The 18,314-nt window shown below is 46.9% G+C and overlaps 1 protein-coding gene across 2 annotated transcripts; it reads right to left on the minus strand.

The window, feature by feature from the left end:
- Positions 1–4,392: 4,392 nt before the first annotated feature.
- Rlbp1 (retinaldehyde binding protein 1) lies at positions 4,393–18,314 on the minus strand. 2 transcript variants are annotated; one of them, XM_031384345.1, is made up of 9 exons: positions 17,978–18,314; positions 16,206–16,326; positions 15,485–15,513; positions 15,167–15,295; positions 12,736–12,940; positions 10,499–10,677; positions 6,686–6,844; positions 5,421–5,531; positions 4,393–5,245 (listed from the first exon to the last, which is right to left on the minus strand). In XM_031384345.1, exons 3-9 carry the CDS (start codon positions 15,494–15,496, stop codon positions 5,087–5,089), a joined length of 954 nt encoding a protein of 317 aa, XP_031240205.1. In that variant the 5' UTR covers positions 15,497–15,513; positions 16,206–16,326; positions 17,978–18,314; the 3' UTR covers positions 4,393–5,086. The 2 variants fall into 2 exon arrangements, with proteins under 2 accessions (XP_031240205.1, XP_031240204.1); XM_031384344.1 differs by having other exon boundaries at positions 4,396–5,245; positions 15,485–15,592.

Below are 18,314 nucleotides of genomic sequence, written 5' to 3' on the forward strand. Positions count from 1 at the left end.
CCTTCCCCGCCACCCCCCCGCCCCCCAGAAGACACACTCCACTCTCCTTGTGGCTCTGGGCCACCTAGAACTTGTGACTATTGTTGGAAGTAGCTATCATTTCTATGAACACACCAGTTTCCTCCTCCTTTATCTTTTTTTTTTCTTCCCTTATGATGGGAAAATGGAATCCTCACAGCACATTCCCCCTCCCCTCTCCTGTCTCTGTCCAGATTATAATGAATAAACTATACAAGGCCAACATTAGAGGCTAAACATCCATAGGAAGAGTTAGAAGGATTCAGAAGCAGGGTCCCATACCAGCCACTTCCTGGCCCTTTGACTCTAAGGAGGAATTAATGCTAGATTTTAATGTTTCTAACAGATAAGGTAAAAATAATAATGCCTACATCTTGGTGGTGTGGCACACTACTTTAATTCCAGTACTGTGGAGACTGAAGCAGGAGGATTGCTCTGAGTTCAAGCCCAGAATGGCAGAAACAATAGAACCCTGACAGAAAAATAAATGGCCATTGAAAGGCTCACATAATACCTTTCGTAGTTTCTGTGTTGTTTTTAACAGAGGTTTTTACCTGGACAGTGTAGAACTTGACATTCAGCTCCATACCAGAGCTTCTAAAACTGAGAGGCCCAGGGGCAAAGTGGAGACAAGCCTGGCTATATAGTTACTAGAACATTCCTGGGCTTGGAGGTTCTGAGGAACTGCAAAAGGAAACCATCAAGTCCTAGTCCCAACCTGTTCCTTCTTCATGCAGTCACATGGGGGAAACACGAGGCAGGCTTGAGCGATTAAGAATCAACAGGCTCCAGGGTAGACACACAGGGAGGGAGGGGCCAAGGCTATGCAGTAAAGATGTCAGACTTCCAGGATGGTTTTTCCACACCTGCCAGACCTGAGACAAAAGCCTGGCAGTTTAAAACAGACCTTGTGGGCCTTTTCTCCCACCAGTAGGCCCCTGCTGATGGTCTGGCTGGATCAGGATGTGTTAAGCAACAGTTATGGTCCAATCAATTGTCCTAGCTTTCTTCACACTGATCATCCCTAAACCAGGGGAAAAAACTCTTCTAAGATTTAAAACAAAGAAACAAAACAGTACTCTAGGTGCAGGAGAGACGGCTCGGTAGTTAAGAGGTTCTAAGTTCGGGGCTGGTGAGATGGCTCAGCGGGTAAGAGCACTAACTGCTCTTCCGAAGGTCCTGAGTTCAGATCCCAGCAACCACATGGTGGCTCACAACCATCTGTAATGAGATCTGATGCCCTCTTCTGGTGCACCTGAAGACAGCTACAGTGAATTACACCAGAGTGAGCTGGGCCAGAGAGTAGTCACACACATGATGGCTCGCAGCCATCTGTACAGCTACAGTATACTCATACACATAAAATAAAAATAAAAATCTTAAAAAAAAAAGAGGTTCTAAGTTCAATTCCCAGCAACCCCATGGTGGCTCACAACCATCTGTAATGGGATCTGATGCCCTCTTATGGCATGCAGGTATACATACAGATAGAACACTCATATACATAAAATGAATAATTTTTAAAAACTACTCTAGAAGAGACTGGATTTATTTTCGCCCCCTGCTTTGCCAGATGATATCTCTCTCTCTCTCTCTCTCTCTCTCTCTCTCTCTCTCTCTCTCTCTCTCTCTCTGTGTGTGTGTGTGTGTGTGTGTGTGTGTGTGTGTGTGCTTCCTCACACCTTCAACTAGCTGTTCCTGTTGTGTTTGAAATTTCTCTGCTGCTACCTGTATTACTCCAGATTTCTCCTGCCCTTTAATTCTTTAACTAGAAGAAAAAACTAGCTGGATTAAAACCCCTAAACTATAACAGGCTTACAAAGCTGGCAAGGCTAGTTCCATCAAGTCACTGGAGAGCTTGGAAACATGGATCAACATGCCTAGCTGGTGCACCAGACCACACACATGCAAGGCTGGGGATGTGGCTCACACAAGGTCATGCCTGGGTTCAATCTCCAGCAGTACATAACCTGATCTATGTCTGTAGCACTTGGAACAGAGAAACTAGAGGCCCTGAAGTTGAAGGTCGCCTTCTTCTACATAACAGCTTTGAGGTTAGTCTGGACTAGCTACATTAGTTTCTGTGGGTTGTTTTTTGTTTTAGGGGGTTTTATTTGTTTTGTTGGAGTTTTTTGGTTTTTTGTTGGTTATTTTATTTTATTTTATTTATATGAGTGCACACTGTAGCTGTCTTCAGACACACCAGAAGAGAGCAACAGATCCCATTACAGATGGTTGTGAGCCACCATGTGGTTGCTGAGAATTGAACTCAGGACCTCTGGAAGAGCAGTTAGTGTTCTTAACCACTGAGCCATCTCTCCAACCTTGAGTTCCTGTGGTTTTTGTTTTGTTTCGGTTTTTTTGGTTTTTGTTTTTTTAAGTCTGGATTGTGGCTCAGGCCATGACAGAGTAACTTTAAACCTTCCCACTGCCCGGAGGATTCTGGTGGGCAGAGGTTACGAGTTGCTCTATTGGAAGCTTTGATGGGTTCTTGAATGTGCAGTCCCCTGGAAGTCTTGCTTAAAATTCAGTTCTGATTCAGTAAATCTGGGTGAAGCCTCAGATTCTGCTGTCCTGACAGGCTCCCCAACAGGGCAATGCTTATTTGCTAGGAGCACCCCTTAAATGGAGATTCTGCAAGTTTCAGGGGAGCCTGCAAACTCTCAAATCTAACTTACTGAATTTCTCCAGCATCGGAGCTGTGCTCCCCCACCCTGAGAAACAGGAGGAGAGATGGTCCAGTGCGCTCCTCTGGTGTGTCTCCATCTCTTCTCTTAGCTGGCTTCGAGTAAGACCAAAAAAGTACCTGCCTTCGCTATCCAGGCAGCACTAGACTACTCCAGAGTCACCCAGTGAACTCTCGACTCCCAGCAATGGCCAACTCAGTTTAGAGTCTCTCTGAAGCAAGGAATATTTGTCCACCCATGCCTGGCTGATTGGCCTCCAGAGTCTGCTGTCCACATTCTCGAAGGTTCACACAAGGAGAACAGAAACACAGAGCTGCAGTCTGCCAGCTCATATCCTGCTCCAGTTTGTGGCTGAATTCTTGTCTCAGGCCAGATGTTTCCAGAAGGATGTCGTTATATGGACCAAATGGTTGTCATAAAACTCAGGGCTCTTTGTTCCCATTCCTGTGGTTTTCAAGATATTTTATCGTCCTTCCTCTATCTCATTAGCACAGGAAGGTGAGACACTTGTTGAATCACAGATAAAGGAGGGCTCAGATCTTATGGGGCTGAACAAGTCAGATATTAACATTCACGATCTCCCCACACTTCCTAAGGGAGCAGCACCCTCTTCCCAGACAGAGCTAATAGGCAGCCCCATTTCATGCCACCTCCACCTTTCCTGTCCACGTCTTCTGGCTGTGCCAAAGCAAGGCCAGCAGGGGGCAGTGTGAACACATGAAGCAGGCTCAATGGGCCCTTAGTCCATGGCTTCTCCCTCACAATGCTAGTTGAACTGGATCCAACAACCTATTCTGATTTCCACAGGCACCTACACACACACACACACACACACACCAACCACACTAAAATATAAAAAAAAAAATTAGTGAATTCATGCATCCTATAATCTCAATACTTAAGAAGCTGAGACAAGATGATTACCATAGGTAAAAGGCCAACCTGGGCTACAGGCATTTTAAAAAACAAAAAAAACAAACAAACAAAAATTACATGTCAAGATCACATGCCCAGCCAGCACACTCTGACAGGAAATGTCCCTTACAAAAACTGAGCACTCAAAAATCACTGTGCACTTGTGGAAGCTGGATCCATAGGAGAAAAAAGATATTATTGTCAAAACATGCAGATCTGGGAAACATAAACTGTGTCAACTTGTTTTATGTCAGCTTGACACAAACGAATCCTTTTGGAAGAGGAACCTCAATTGGAAAAATACTCCTCCAGATTGGCCTATAGGGCCACTTGCTTGATTGACAGGTAGGTATAGGAGGAGTTAGCTCTCAGTGGGTGGGACCACACTTGGCCGGTGGTTCCCAGATGCTACTAGAAGCAGGCTAAACAAGTCCTGAGGAGCAAGGCATGACTTATTCCTCCATGCCTCTCACTCCACTTCCTGCCTTGAGTTCCTGTCCTCACTTCCCTAGATGATGAGCTACAAACTGTGAGATGAAATAAACGTTCTCCTCCCCAAGTTGCTTTTGCTCAATGTTTTCTCACAAGATAGAAACTCTAAATAAGGCCGGGCGCTGGTGGTGCATGCCTTTAATCCCAGCACTTGGGAGGCAGAGGCAGGTGGACTTCTGAGTTCCAGGCCAGCCTGGTCTACAGAGTGAGTTCCAGGACAGCCAGGGCTACACAGAGAAACCCTGTCTCATAAAAAACCTAAGTTCATCATAAAAGAGCATGACACAAGACAAAGAACAGTTTTATTTGACTAATAAGGACTGAGAGTGTTCCAGGAAGATGTCAAAGGTACATTTAAGTAAAACCACCCAAAAAGCAAACCGCATGTACTGAATGGGAGCTCCAGCCCCAAGGATCACACCTAAGATGGACGGAGAGGAAGGGACATGACCTCAGACCCTGGGCAGAGTCCAGAGCTCTTAGCTACCAGGGCATTCATCAGCAGGTCAGCCCCAAATGCAACTGTGCAAAGGTTGCTGCTCCCTCCCTGGAGTCCTGCGTGGGAAACCTCTTATCTGCCTTCTAAGATCATTAGAGCTTCAAGCCCCTCTCTTTTCTTCTTCTTACTGAATTGCAAGTAAGTTTTTAACTCGGCCTTCTACACCCTAACTATCAAAGAGATTACAAAGGAAATCGTGGAGAAGCCTAACTAGTCTTTGAAATCCAACTTCTCTCAAAGTCACTGCCCTGTAACTGCAGAGGCAGGTGGGACTTTAACTGCCCCCACAAATCTCCGCCTCTCACTGCCCTCTAGGTCAGTTTGGGATGAGGTGCCACTAGAGTGGTCCTAAACCTAGGGAAGTCTGGGAAACCAGTCACTTCAGGCATTCCAGTTCCCAGACTTGAGTTCCGGAAAGCTGAGGAAGGGCTGGGGTACTAATACGGATCAACAGATCACATGGCAGGGCATTGCCTCATAAGGCTGTGTTCTCAACTTCAACCCGGGGACCAAAGAGCTGCTCAGCAACAACTTTGCCATCATACTTGGGCAGTGTGCCCCCAAAGTCAGCAGGCAAGATGTTCTCATCAATCTCCTGGAAAAAGCCATCCAGGTCATCTCCATGAACAAAGACCTGCAGGGAAGGGGGCAGGGCAACTGAGCAGAAGGATGGGGGAGGGGAGACCAAAGCACAGCGTGCTGTCAGGTGACTTCTTTCTCTACAGCCTCCCCTTGTGGTGCTGTCCGGGGTTGTTCACCCAGATTGGGACCAGTCTGTGGAAGGGTTGGGAACCCAGCCACACACTCACCCTCTGTAGCAGCTTGTTCTTCAAGAAGGGCTTGACCACATTATAGGTGGTAGTGAAGTACCATGGCTGGTGGATGAAGTGGATAGCTTTGAACCTGGCTGGGAATGAATCCTGCAGTGACAGAGAGATTCCCCCCGGCCCCCCATTGCCCAAATTGTCTCAAAGGCTCCTACTTACCAACACACACACACACACACACACACACACACACACACACACACACACTCTCGAACAGCCTCTTCCCATGGAGTGAGGACTGACTTGTCCAGCACCACATGTAGCCCATCCCAGGGCCAGCCACCAGAGAACCTTGGCTTCATTTTGGGTCCAAGGTATAGGGGAGATACCCTGCAAGTTACCTAAAGCTGCCCCATGATGAAAAACAAAACAAAAATAAAATCCTAGAATTAATTTTTGTTAAAAAGAGAATGAAATGGTCCTTTCACTTTGGTTATTTGGTGATTGTATGTATATAGTGGTATATGTATACATGTGTGTGTGCTGGTATTGTTTCTTTTTTGAGACTGGGTGTCATGTGTATTCAAAGCTGGCCTTATGATGTGATTGACTTATGACTTTGAACTTCCAATCCTCCTGCCTCTTCCTTCTGAGTGCTAGGGTTACAGGCATGTGCCACACTAGCCAGTGCTGGGAATGAAACTCGGGGCTCTGTGTATGCTAGGGAAGCACTCTACCAACTGAGCAGTGTCCTCAGCCTGGGGGCTGAGTTGTTTTCAAACCACTTGCCCACCGGGTGGACTACAAACCATTGTAGACTATTATTAGGACATCACAGTCAGGCCTCCTTGTCACAACCGCTGTTTCCCACTTCATCTTTCCCAACACACATAGAGCAAATAGAAGGTAGCTTGAAGAAGAGACTAGGGGATACCAGCATATAAAGGAATCAGAGGGGGCTGGGAGATTCCTTCCTCAGGATGAACCCTCAAGCAAAAAAGAGGCAACAGGATATACGTGGCCAGACAGCCTGAGGTTCCAGGATGACTCTGCCACTTTATCTGTGTGTGAACTTGCAAAGTCACTTAATCTGTGATCCTCAGTTTCCGGGTTTGTAAGATGAAGCAGAAGATATGGGCTAGACAATGAAACCAGGCTCCATCACCGGGCAAGTGTTTGTGGCTGAGATAACGGTTGTTGCTGCTCTGGATGACCATAGATTGTCAATCCCTCAGGTCCCTTCCTGCATCGTGAAACTGGGAAACTAGGTCAAGCTTGCCCACCTGTGAGAGATTCCAAGGTCTCACCTGGAGCATGTCCACCATCTTCTTGAGATCGGAGGGGCGGAGCCCGGCTGCCTGCTGCATGGTGAAGCCCTTGAAGTTCTCAACAATACAGAAGCCATTGATTTGGGTTTCCTCATTCTCCAGCAGTTTCTCCAAAATGAAGCAATACGCCTGTAAGATCTAGAAGCACAGAGGTTAGGCAAGTGGCTTGGTCATAAGACCCTAAAGTTGATCCCCAGCGTCGGAGAGCCTGAAGCACAGCCTGAAGCAGGGTTTAGGATCCAAGCCACGGAGAGGATTCAGGGTCCTGAATGGAGAGCTAGCTAGCACATTCCTCGCTGCAGGGATTTGCCAGAGGTGACCATGTAGGACTTCTTCCTCGCTGAATACATGCCAATAGGCATGAATGAACTCTGAATGTCACATTCATGAGTTCATCCCAGTGCCCTTGCATCTAGTATCCAGTGAGGAATGAGGGAAATGAAGGAAGCTTTAAGCTGTGGAATACTGGGAGCACGAAAAGTGATGTCAAACACTAACAACATGGGATGAGATGCCAAAGCTTTTCAATTCAAACTCCATTTTAGAGAAATTGCCCTAAGTTTGAACTCAGGTAGACTAACTGGCTGGTATCTAGCATTAGTTTCCAAGTTGCCCCCCAACAGAACCTGAACTTAGCTCTAGTCTCTAGGCTAATCCCCAACAAGAGCAGAGTTTCCAGGTTATACCCCCAACAAGACCAGTGTCTCCAGGTTATTCCCCCAACAAACTTGCACCTCTAGGTTACAAACCCACCCCCTGCCTAATGACCACCAATGCAGAGGGGAGCAGAAGTTAAGTTTATGGTATGACTCTCAGCACCAGCCAATTATGTTAAAGGTCACAGGAGCTCTCCAATTAGATGCTTGCATACATATTCCCTGCTTGCTGCTTACTATAAAGCCTTGCCCCATAGACATTTGGGGCTCCACCACCACCAAAACCGTCCTGTGTGACAGAGGTGCGTTGGGGGGCATTGAGCTAGCTTGAATAGAATAAAGTCTATGCTGTAAGTTGCATCAGATTGGCTCCCTGCCTCCATAGACATTTGGGGCTCTCCCACCACCAAAACCATCCTGCGTTGGGGGACGCCGAGCTAGCTCGAATAGAATAAAGTCCATGCTGTGAGTTGCATCAGATTGGCTCCTGTGTGTGTTTTGGGGGATCATTAACTTTAACCTGGCACAACAGGGAACTCACTCTTTGTGCTACAGAAGGATTCCTTGTTGGTTTCATTGTTTGTTGGTGCAGGGAATTAACAGTAGAGTCTTAGCATCATAGGCAAGCACTTACCACTAAGTTCCATCTCCAGCCCTTGGTTTCTTTTTTTTTTAAAGAGTCTTATTTTGTAGCTCAGACTGGCCTTGAAAACTGTTTAGCCCAGCTAGCCTTGAATAATAGCTCCTCCTGACACCAGCTCTGCTGGGATTGCAGATCTGACCACCATTAATTAACCTGCCTGCTGTGATCTACCTTTCCTAGGTCCTCCCTCCCTCCCTGCCTGCCTCCCTCCCTCCCTCTCTCCTTCCCACCCTTCCCTCTTCTCTCCTTTTTTCTGTACAGGGGATTGAACCCAGGGTACTTCAAACTACCAAATGATATCACCAGTCTTCTTTTTTACTTTGCATTTTTAGACAGTGTCTTACTAAGTTACTCTTCTTCAGCCTCCCTAGTAGATGGGTTTACAGGCCTGTGCCACCAAGAATGACTGATCTCATTGTTATAAGAAAAATGTGAGTGTGTTTGTGTGTGTGTGTGTGTGTATGTGTGTGTGTGTAAAATAAATTGGAAGGATAAAATAGTTAAAAATATCTAGGTACCAGAATTATAGATTATTTAAGTTTTTTATATATTCTAAAATTTATAGATACTATTTACATGATAAAAATGCATGTTTTAAAATCTTTTTCTAGGGCTGGAGAGATGGCTCAGTGGTTAAGAGCGCCGACTGCTCTTCCGAAAGTCCTGAGTTCAAGTCCCAGTAACCACATGATGGCTCACAACCATCCGTAATGAGATCTGATGCCCTCTTCTGGTGTGTCTGAAGACAGCTACAGTGTACTTACATATAATAAATAAATAAATCTTTTAAAAAAATCTTTTTCTAAAAAAGAAAAAAATACCTTCAGTGGGAGCTAGAGAGGTAGTCCTGTGGTTCAGAAAGCCTGCTGTTCTTACAGAGGGCCTGAGTTTGGGTCTCAGCACCTACATCCAGGGGACCTGATGCCTCTGGCCTCTGCAGGAACCAGCACTCATGGATACACGTACACACATATATACATATAATTAAGAATAATATAAACCTTGCAGGTCATGGTGGCACACACCTTTAATCCCAGCATTTGGGAGGCAGAGGCAAGCAGATCTCTGTGAGTGTGAGGCCAGCCTGGTCTACATAGAGAGTTCAGGATATCCAGAGCTATGTACAAAGACCTTGTCTTAAAAAACTGACTGCTCTTCCGGAGGTCCTGAGTTCAATTCCCAGCAACCACATTTATTATGCTATCATTTATTTATGAGGAAGAGTTGGAGTGACAGGACACTGTGAGACTGTGTGAGTTGCCTGACAGGAATGCTGGGAACAGATCCTCTGCAAGAGCAGCAAGAGCTCTTCACTACTGAGCCGTGACCATCCTCCCCAATTTAATGTCTTTTTTTAAAAAGGCTTTAGGGCTAGAGAGATGGCTCAGCGGTTAAGAGCACTAATTGCTCTTCCAGAGGTCCTGGGTTCAATTCCCAGCAACCACATGGTGGCTCACAACCATCTGTAATGAGATTGATGCCCTCTTCTGGTGGATCTGAAGACAGCTACAGTGTACTTACATATAACAATAAATAAATCTTTAAAAAAAAATAAGGCTTTAATTCTAATGCTAATATCTTGTTTACTGAGAAGGCCTAATAACATCCCTAGTTAGAACAGGCATGCATGAGGTAGGGTGTTTGCTGTTTCCATCACCATTTAACTAGAGCGAAGGTTGGCTGGTACAATCTGATTCCTTCTTAAAGTCTGGGCTCTGAAGACTAGAAACGGTGAAGAAAACAGTCTCGTTTCTTTACAGGTAACAGTATCCTTAGAAACACAGGTGAAGGCCAGGGATGCAACTCCCTTGTTAGAGCGCTTGTCTAGCATGATTGTAATCCTGGATTTGATTCTCTAGCACTACATAAAATGACAGATGGTAGCCCACGCCTGAAACCCATGCACAGCAAGAGGATCAGAAGTTTAAAGGCCATTCTTAACTTCATAGTGAACTTAAGACCAGCCTGAGACACCTGAGACCCTGTTTCAAAACAAAAGAAATGAGAAAGAAGGAAAGAAAGGGGGAAAAGGGAAGAAAGGGAGGAAGGAAGAAAGAAGGGAGGGAGGGAGGGAGAAAGAGCCCTTAATTCTTCTCCTTAAATCAGCCTTGTTGAGTGCTTAAACATACGAGCGTACAGAAAGCAGATGGCTAAGTAGGACAGAACCTGTACTTTCCAGAATCTTCCAGCCCATCATCCTTTGATCCCCATTCTCTCTATTGCTCTCAGCTTTCATTATTTGGCAAGGTTTCCTTCAGCTCACAGCCCACAGCTGCTGCCTCCACCTGGCATTGCTGGGGATAACCAGGCCAGTGGGCTCTACTCGCAAAGCTGCTGGGCTCTCTCCAGCTGCCCTGGAGCATCCTAGGAATTCTCTCCCGGCTTGGAAGATGCCTGGTGACGTGGTGACTGACTACCCGCCTTCCTCCCTCCACAGACCTTGCCTCCTGGGGATTCCAACAATAAAGAGTTAGGAGAGAGAGCCCAGCTGACCTCATCAAAGGTGACTTCTTCACAGTGCCAGTTTTCAATGTTGAAGAGCATAACCACTCGGCCATACTTGTCCCGACTGGAAAGGACACCAGGGTAACCGGCCTCGATAGTGCAGCGGAGAGCCTCCATGGATAGGCTATTGAAGAGTTCGGGGTACTGGAGCCGGAAGTTCACGTAGCCTGGAAGAGGAAGAGTGAAGGAGCCCTGCCCTGCCCTGAGTCATAGGAGGCACAGGACAAGAAACAAGGGTCTGGTTGCTACTTGTGTGTAACAGAACATCCAATACTCTGGGTCTTGTGTTTTCTTTTTCCTTTCTTTCTTTCTTTCTTTCTTTCTTTCTTTCTTTCTTTCTCTCTCTCTCTCTCTCTCTCTCTCTCTCTCTCTCTCTCTTTTAAAAGATTTTATGTATGTATGTATGTATGTATGTATGTATGTACACTGTTGCTCTCTTCAGAGACACCAGAAGAAGGCATTGGATCCCACTACAGATGGTTATGGGATTTGAACTCAGGACCTCTGGAAGAAGAGTCAGTGCTTTTAACCACTGAACTATCTCTCCAGCCTGTGTCATGTGTTTTCTTTCCATAAGGTAAGATTGGCCTGTCTCCCCTAACTGTTGTAGCAATTACACAGGGTTTACAATGTGAACATCTTGAGCCATGCGGACATGAGATAGAGTCTGGACTCAGAAGGCCTTTCTAGGAGTGCCTACATACATGGTCCACAGATGTCATTCCTTTTGTTTTTTTTTTTTTTTAATTTAATGTATGAGTGCTCTGCTGCATATATACCTACCTAAAGAGGGCATCAGATCTACCAAAAGATGGTTGTGAGCCACCATGTGGTTGCTGGGAATTGAATTCAGGACCTCTGGAAGAGCAGTCAGTGCTCTTAACCAACGAGCCATTTCTCCAGCTCCCCACATAAATGTCATTCTTGTTTTGTTTTGTTTTGTTTTTTGTTTTTCGAGACAGGGTTTCTCTGTGTAGCCCGGGCTGTCCTGGAACTCACTCTGTAGACCAGGCTGCCCTCGAACTCAGAAATCCACCTGCCTCTGCCTCCCAAGTGCTGGGATCAAAGGCATGCGCCACCACCGCCCGGCTTGTTTTGTTTTTTTTTGTTTTGTTTTATAAATGTCATTCTTACCAACCCTGAACAGGTCCCTGTCTTCATGTGGCCATCTGTATCTCCAATCTGGGGCCCAGAGGAGGAGTTTAACGAGCAATTGCCGAAGAGCTGCCAGTAGCTTCTCTGCTGTTTCTAGAACACCCAGTCTTACCTCACCTCACCTCTGCCTTGTTGTTCCCTCTGTCTGATGACTCCGATGCCTGATCTCCTGGGGGCTTGATCTTCAGACGTTCCTCTGCAGTAGGGGCCTTTCTACACACTTCACTCACAGCTTCAACCTTCAGTCCTCTATACCCAGCAGCTTATTTTCTTCCTTACCCCCTTTCACTCACACTCTACCTATGTATTCTACTTATCGGGTTTATTATTTCCACCAACTGAATGTAAGATCTACAATGGCAGGGGATGCCTGAGCTCCTTCCCCTAAAGCACTGGTGGGTTCAGGGTGGCACTGAGTTGACACTTGGAGAAAGAGGGAAAGCTGTTAGGCTGCAGACCGACCACCTGCTTCAACCCTTCCCCCTACAGACACCAACGACTTGATTTCTCCAGGAAATGTTTTTCATCATCCAGCAGGGCTATGGCAGTTCTGTCCCAGCTATCCAGTACCAAGGCAAGCACCATCTTTGGTTCCACTTGGGGTTTAGTGCCAGGTAAGTGCTGGAGGAGGCACAGCATGCTTTTGCACCTGTAATATTCTAGAGCCCAAGGCAGTTCTGCAAGGAGTAGGAGGGTCTACAAACGAAACACTTTCCTTTGCCTTCTAAATGTGGTTCCTGAATTTTACTCGCCAAGTCCCAAGACTGACAGAGAAGAGATTTTCTAGGAATCTGGTCTTGACCAAATTTTGTCTGTCCATCCATCCATCCACCCATCCACCCATCCATCCACAAACTAACATAGTCCAAGTGAAGCCTGTGCAGTTCACACACACACATACACACACACACACACACACACACACACACACACACACACTTATGAAGGAAATGGAGACAGTGACTACCTTGTGTCATAAGGTAAGATTCTTAGTGTGAAGAGAGTAGACACCCTCCTTACCCTACCCAACCCCACCCCTGCCAGGGCCAGCCCTTCAGTGCAGGCCTTACCTTTGAGCAGCTCATAAGCGCGACCCACGTCGAACTTGCGGGCACGGATGAAGCGCAGGAGGAAGGCGCTGTCTCTTGCCTGCACCCTCTCGGCCACTGCCAGGGCCAACTCCTCCCCAGAAGCTGCCTGTGCCTGTACCAGCTCCTGTAGCTCCCTCACCGCCTCCTCCCGGGTCTCCTCCTTTTCATTCAGCTCATCCTTGGCCTAGAACAGGGTGGGGTGGGGCAGAAGTTACCAATAGGTGCTGATGAGGGACAGGGCATGTGTGAGAAGGCTCAAACTTAAGCTAACCTGCTGGGAGTGCCCAGAGCACTGAAGTTGGGGTCTTACTTTCTGCAGCTTCGTTGGAAACAGTCAAGCTGTGGTATGCTACTGTCACATAGACATTTGCATTTGGAGAGAGTCAAACTGCTCAGCCTGGATTTGTTTGCAAGATATTGACAACAATAAAGTGTTTCTAATAGGCCGGACAGTGGTGGCACATGCCTTTAGCTCCAGCACTCGGGAGGCAGAGGCAGGCAGATTTCTGAGTTTGAGGCCAGCCTGGTCTACAGAGTGAATTCCAGGACAGCCACGGCTAACCCTGTCTCAAAAAAACAAAACAAAAAACCAAAAACAAACAAAAAAGTGTTTCCAACAAGTGCCCATGCATACTGTGCTCTTACCAAACAATCTGCTAAGTCCTCTAAATATATTGTGTATTTTTAAAACTTTATTGAATTTATTCATTGCACATGTGAGTGTTTTGCCTGCATGTATGCATGTGCATCATATGCATGCTTGGTGCCTGTGAAGGTCAGAAGAGGTCATCAAGTCTGCTGGAACTGGAGTTATGAATAGTTATGAACCACAATGTGGGAGCTAGAGATCAAACCTGGGTCCTCTGGAAGAATAACAAATTCTGCTAACCTTTGAGCCATCTCTCCTCTGTTCCTACGTTATGTTTTTAATCTTTGCCACAACTCATTGTGGGGATTTGGTTGGTTTGGGTTTTTTGTTTGTTTGTTATGTTTTGTTATTTTAGTTGTATTTTGCATTTATTTGTTTAGTGTCTGTGTGTGTGTGTGTGTGTATTTAGGGGGGAACATGTGTGTGTGTGTTGTGATGTTCATGTGGAAGTCAGAGGACTACCCACAGGAGCTGATTCTCTCTTTTTACTATGTGGGTCCTTGGGATCAAATTCATTCGGTCAGGCGTGATAGCAAGTGCCTGGTAGTCAGTGAGTCACTTCCCCAAGCCCTTGTTTTTGTTTGGTTGTTTTTTTACCTCAACTTTGATGTATAGCCAAGGTAGCCCTGGAACTTCTGATCCTGCCTGTACTTCCCATATGCTGGGATTACAGGCATGTGCTACCATGCCCAGTTCTAAGTGATGCTGGAGATCCAATACAGAATCGCATGCATTTTAGACAACTCTGCCAACTGAGCCACATCCCCAAACCTATTTTTGTTCCTTTTGAGACAAGACCTCTATGTGTAACCCAGGCTGTCCTTAAAATGATAATTCTCCACCCTATGCCTCCCAAGTGCTGGGGTTAAAGTCATGAGCTGCTACATTCTGCTAGTGTCTGCTCCCCATTCCCCAGAGGAGCAGGTTAAAGGGGCTAGAGGTGATGTGTTCTTGCCCTAGTTTCCCCCAAGGAGAAGGAAGCACTTCCGGGACTCCTGCTCAAGCTTTTCCTTCACTCAGTGGCCTCCCTGACTTGACCCAGCAGAGGGCAACCTGCCTCAGCCCCAGAGCTTCACAGCCCTTCTTTTGGTAGGGTCAGAAGATCTGTGAGAATGACTGGGTCAACTCTTCCTTTGGGCAGCATGAAGGCAAGGGAGAAGGATTCAAATGTGGACAACCTGAGAACACTTGTTGGTGGATATATAGCAGTCTGTGCGGAGAGGAGAGCCTGAAGTTCACTCTACTTCCCATCTTTGCCCCAGCAACCCTAAGACAGCTGCCAACTCCAGCAGAGCACACCGTGATCACTCTGAGCTACTCTAACAGCCATAGCTCATAGGCACAGAAAGAGGCCAGACCCACAGATGGAAAGCTGCTTGCTCAAGGCCATACAACTGGTTTATGTCTGGTCCTAGAACTTGAGTCTGATGCTTTTCTATTGGGGACAATGTACCCTTGTTTACTTGGGCCACTTCTGAAGCAGTATTCTTTATATCTGAGTCTAGGATGGCCCCTGGCCCATTAGCTCCAGGCTGGAGCCTTAGACTAAGGTGGTCCGAGTACTGACTAATGCAGCTGTTGCAATAACTCTGACTTCAGGATAGTTTCTAGAACACACTAGTTTCTCATATCCAGGATACCCTCGAGAGTGGGGATGGACATTTTCTAAAACAGAAGACTTTGTCCTGTCCATCCCACCCTTGCTGGTTGCTTCCAAGGTTGTCCCAGCCACACTCCCTTCCTCCCACGCTGGCACCTCACCTTCTGCAAAGTGTGGCGGGGCAGCTGACTGCATGGGCCAAAGACAGGACCATGGTCCTTGGTTGTGAGCTGTTCCATCTGTGCCCGGAGCTCCTGCTCCTCTTCAGGGACCATTCGGAATGTGCCCACCTGGGCAGAAAGGAGTCAGGTAGAAGGTGGGACAGCTCTGTCCCCAGCAGCCAGAACATCTGGCAAACGAACGGTGCCCTTGGCCAAGATCCGTGCTAAGCCTCCTCCCTTTGGTAGATCAGGGCCCCAAAGAGATTGTCGAGGTGTAGGGAGGACGGGAAGGAGGGATGAAGAGCCCAGGATACTCACCCCCTCTGACATTCTGCCTCTTGAAGACACTGAGGGGAAAGAAAGAACCTCTTTGCTCTGCCTTGGCCTCTCCAGGTGGCCTGTCCCCAGCAGCCTAGGAAGTCAGGACTGCAGTGATATTAGAGAAACCATTTTGTGTTTTGTCTCAGAACAGTGGATCTTAAGCATTCAAGTCCCTCCCAACAGCTGGTTGATTGGTCAGAAAGATAGATGGGTCTTGGACCCTGTGATTCTAACTAGACTAAAATTAGAGCCCTCCTTCCCAGCCTGGCTCTGAAGGACGTGTTTCCTGGGGCCATACTTTGGGAACACTGCATTTAGAGGGAACACTCTCCCAATTCACTACTCTTCAGCTGTGGCTAACCTGAAACCAGCCAGCATTGGGCTCCATTCTCAGCTCCAGGGTCAGATCACTGCAGTGTAAGGCAGCCTCTCTTCCTCTCTGTAGCCTTGCTTCCCCCCATGCAAATGGGTACCCCAGAAACCTCTCCGCCTAGTGCATGGCTCCATACCCAGGGCATTCATTCTTTGGAGCCATGGTGAGCAAGTTATAAAATCAGTCCTGGGTCTTTTGTTCAGAAGTTTGTGACATGCTAAAGGACTTCTAAATTCATTATCTCAGAGATGAGCATGGCAGCTCCACTCCTGTTTTATCTAAGGGGAAAACAGGGCCAAGAGAGTAAGTGACTGGTCCAGGGTCACAGAGCCCAAGGATACATACCTAAGCTGTGACTTCTGTAGGCACCAAGGAGCAGCTTGGGGCCACAGGATGTGGGACCTGGATTCCAATCCTGTCTCTCACACTTGCAAGTTGTGCGATTTCACCCGAGTCTTGATCGTCCCTTGTCAAGATGGAAGGATTAATATGTAATTAGATGGGTCTTGGCCCCTGTGATTCTGGGATTAAAGATGTGCGGCACTATGCCTGGCTTTTGCCTTTTGTTTTCCCTCTCTCTACCTGACTCCTTTCTGCCCAGGTGGGCACATTCCGAATGGTCCCTGAAGAGGAGCAGGAGCTAAGAGCACAGATAAAACAGCTCACAACCAAGGATCATGGTCCTGTCTTTTGTACACCAGCACAGATTTCTGGGCCACCAGAACAGATATCCATCATGACCCACATTTCCAGATTTTCTCCTCCCAGACCTAAATGTCCCCAGTGACTGTGAGCATCTTTTACATTCTGTTTCTGCCTATGACCAGGTTCCATTGGTCAGCTCAGTCACCTACTCCTAGTTGGTATTCAAGCTGGGGCTTGAACCTGTATCTACCTGACACTGAATCTCTTTGCCTCAAGCCGAGTCACCTCTGTGCAATGTCCCTGGGAGCTGGTGACAGAAGCCTTGTAGGTTGGAGAGATCTGGATTTGAATCTGGCTTTTACCACCCGTGTGACCATAGGCAAGGTATTATTTAATCCTTCTGAGACGGAGAGCCAACTGAGGATAACAGTATCTACCAAAAGACTGCCACGAGGACCACAGTGACATGACCGAGAGTGGAATCCTGCTCTACAACAGTCTTTTTCTCCCTTTCTGAACACTGAGATTAACCCAATTTGTACATCAAAACTTGAGGATCTCAGAGAATATCTGAGGGCCTGTCCCTTCCCTGCCACAGCCCCCAAAAGGACAAGGGAATTCTTGGGGCTGGGATCCACCCACAAGAACCAAGTACAAGCCATCTCTTTGGATAGCAGACAGACATCCAAATATTTGACAGACAGACATCCAAATATGTGGGTGTAAAGACCGAGAGATGACTGTTGTGACACACACCACACTTGGAAGTTAGAGGCAAGAAAATCAGAAGTTAAGGTTGTCCTTGGCTACATAGTTACTTCAAAGCCAACCTGTGCTACATGAGACTATCTCAAAAAAACAAAAGGCAAAAGCTGGGCATAGTGTTGCACATCTTTAATTCCAGAATTCAGGGGAATCTCTGATTTTGAAGCTATCCAGATCTACATAGTGAGTTCCAGGATAGCCAGGGCTACACAGGGAAACCCTGAAGCAAAACAAGACTATAAAGAATTCAAGAGGTATTAGTGGATTACCCCTAGCCAAATGTGCAGATCACCAGCCCAAGTCCCAGATCTTAGAAATGCAAGATTAAAGTCAGCACAGAGAAGCACTTTTCTCTTTTTTTTAATCCATTAGCTATGGGTATATATGTAATGAAAACATGCTCCTAGCTCCACATTGATGTTCTCTGGCATTTAGAATTAGCAAATTAAGTACAATTATTTTTTGACACTAGGGCATAAAAAGTATTTGATCACCCGAAGTTCTAATTGAGCTAGATACTCCAGATTTGTATATGCTGCGTCTGCCTGTAGATCGGTCTGGCTCACCCTGCAGACGGGCGTACCGCTTTACAGGCCAGTCAAAAGCAATCTGAGATGTGTTCGCCACCATCCCTGACTGCTCACCCCCTCCCGTGCACACACACTTTCTTATGTTCGCTGGCCTTCCAGGCCTTGTTACTGACTTACCTGACAGCTCTTTCTTGGGGCTACTAGGTGCCTGAATTGTTCTGGAGTGCTGGAGGCTGCTTCCTTTGGGGGTGTGGTCAAGTCAGCAAGCAGGGATTAGTTTGTCACAAGGAACTTCTCAGGCCCACCGTTTCCCATTCAGTCAGGCTCACAGGAGGCCCAGAATGAACCAAGCGAAGCACCCTGAGGGAGAGGGGAGAGGCCCAGCCTGCGGGGCCACCATCAAAGCCCTGCTTTGTGAGTTCCTGCTTGGAGCTCTGTTCAGCCATGTGGAAGCCACTTCACTGGGATCTGGGCCAGCCCCATCTCATTTCCCTGCTGTCTCTCTTCTCAAACT

The sequence above is a fragment of the Mastomys coucha genome, unplaced genomic scaffold (assembly GCF_008632895.1).
Source record: "Mastomys coucha isolate ucsf_1 unplaced genomic scaffold, UCSF_Mcou_1 pScaffold21, whole genome shotgun sequence".
Lineage (NCBI taxonomy): Eukaryota > Metazoa > Chordata > Mammalia > Rodentia > Muridae > Mastomys > Mastomys coucha.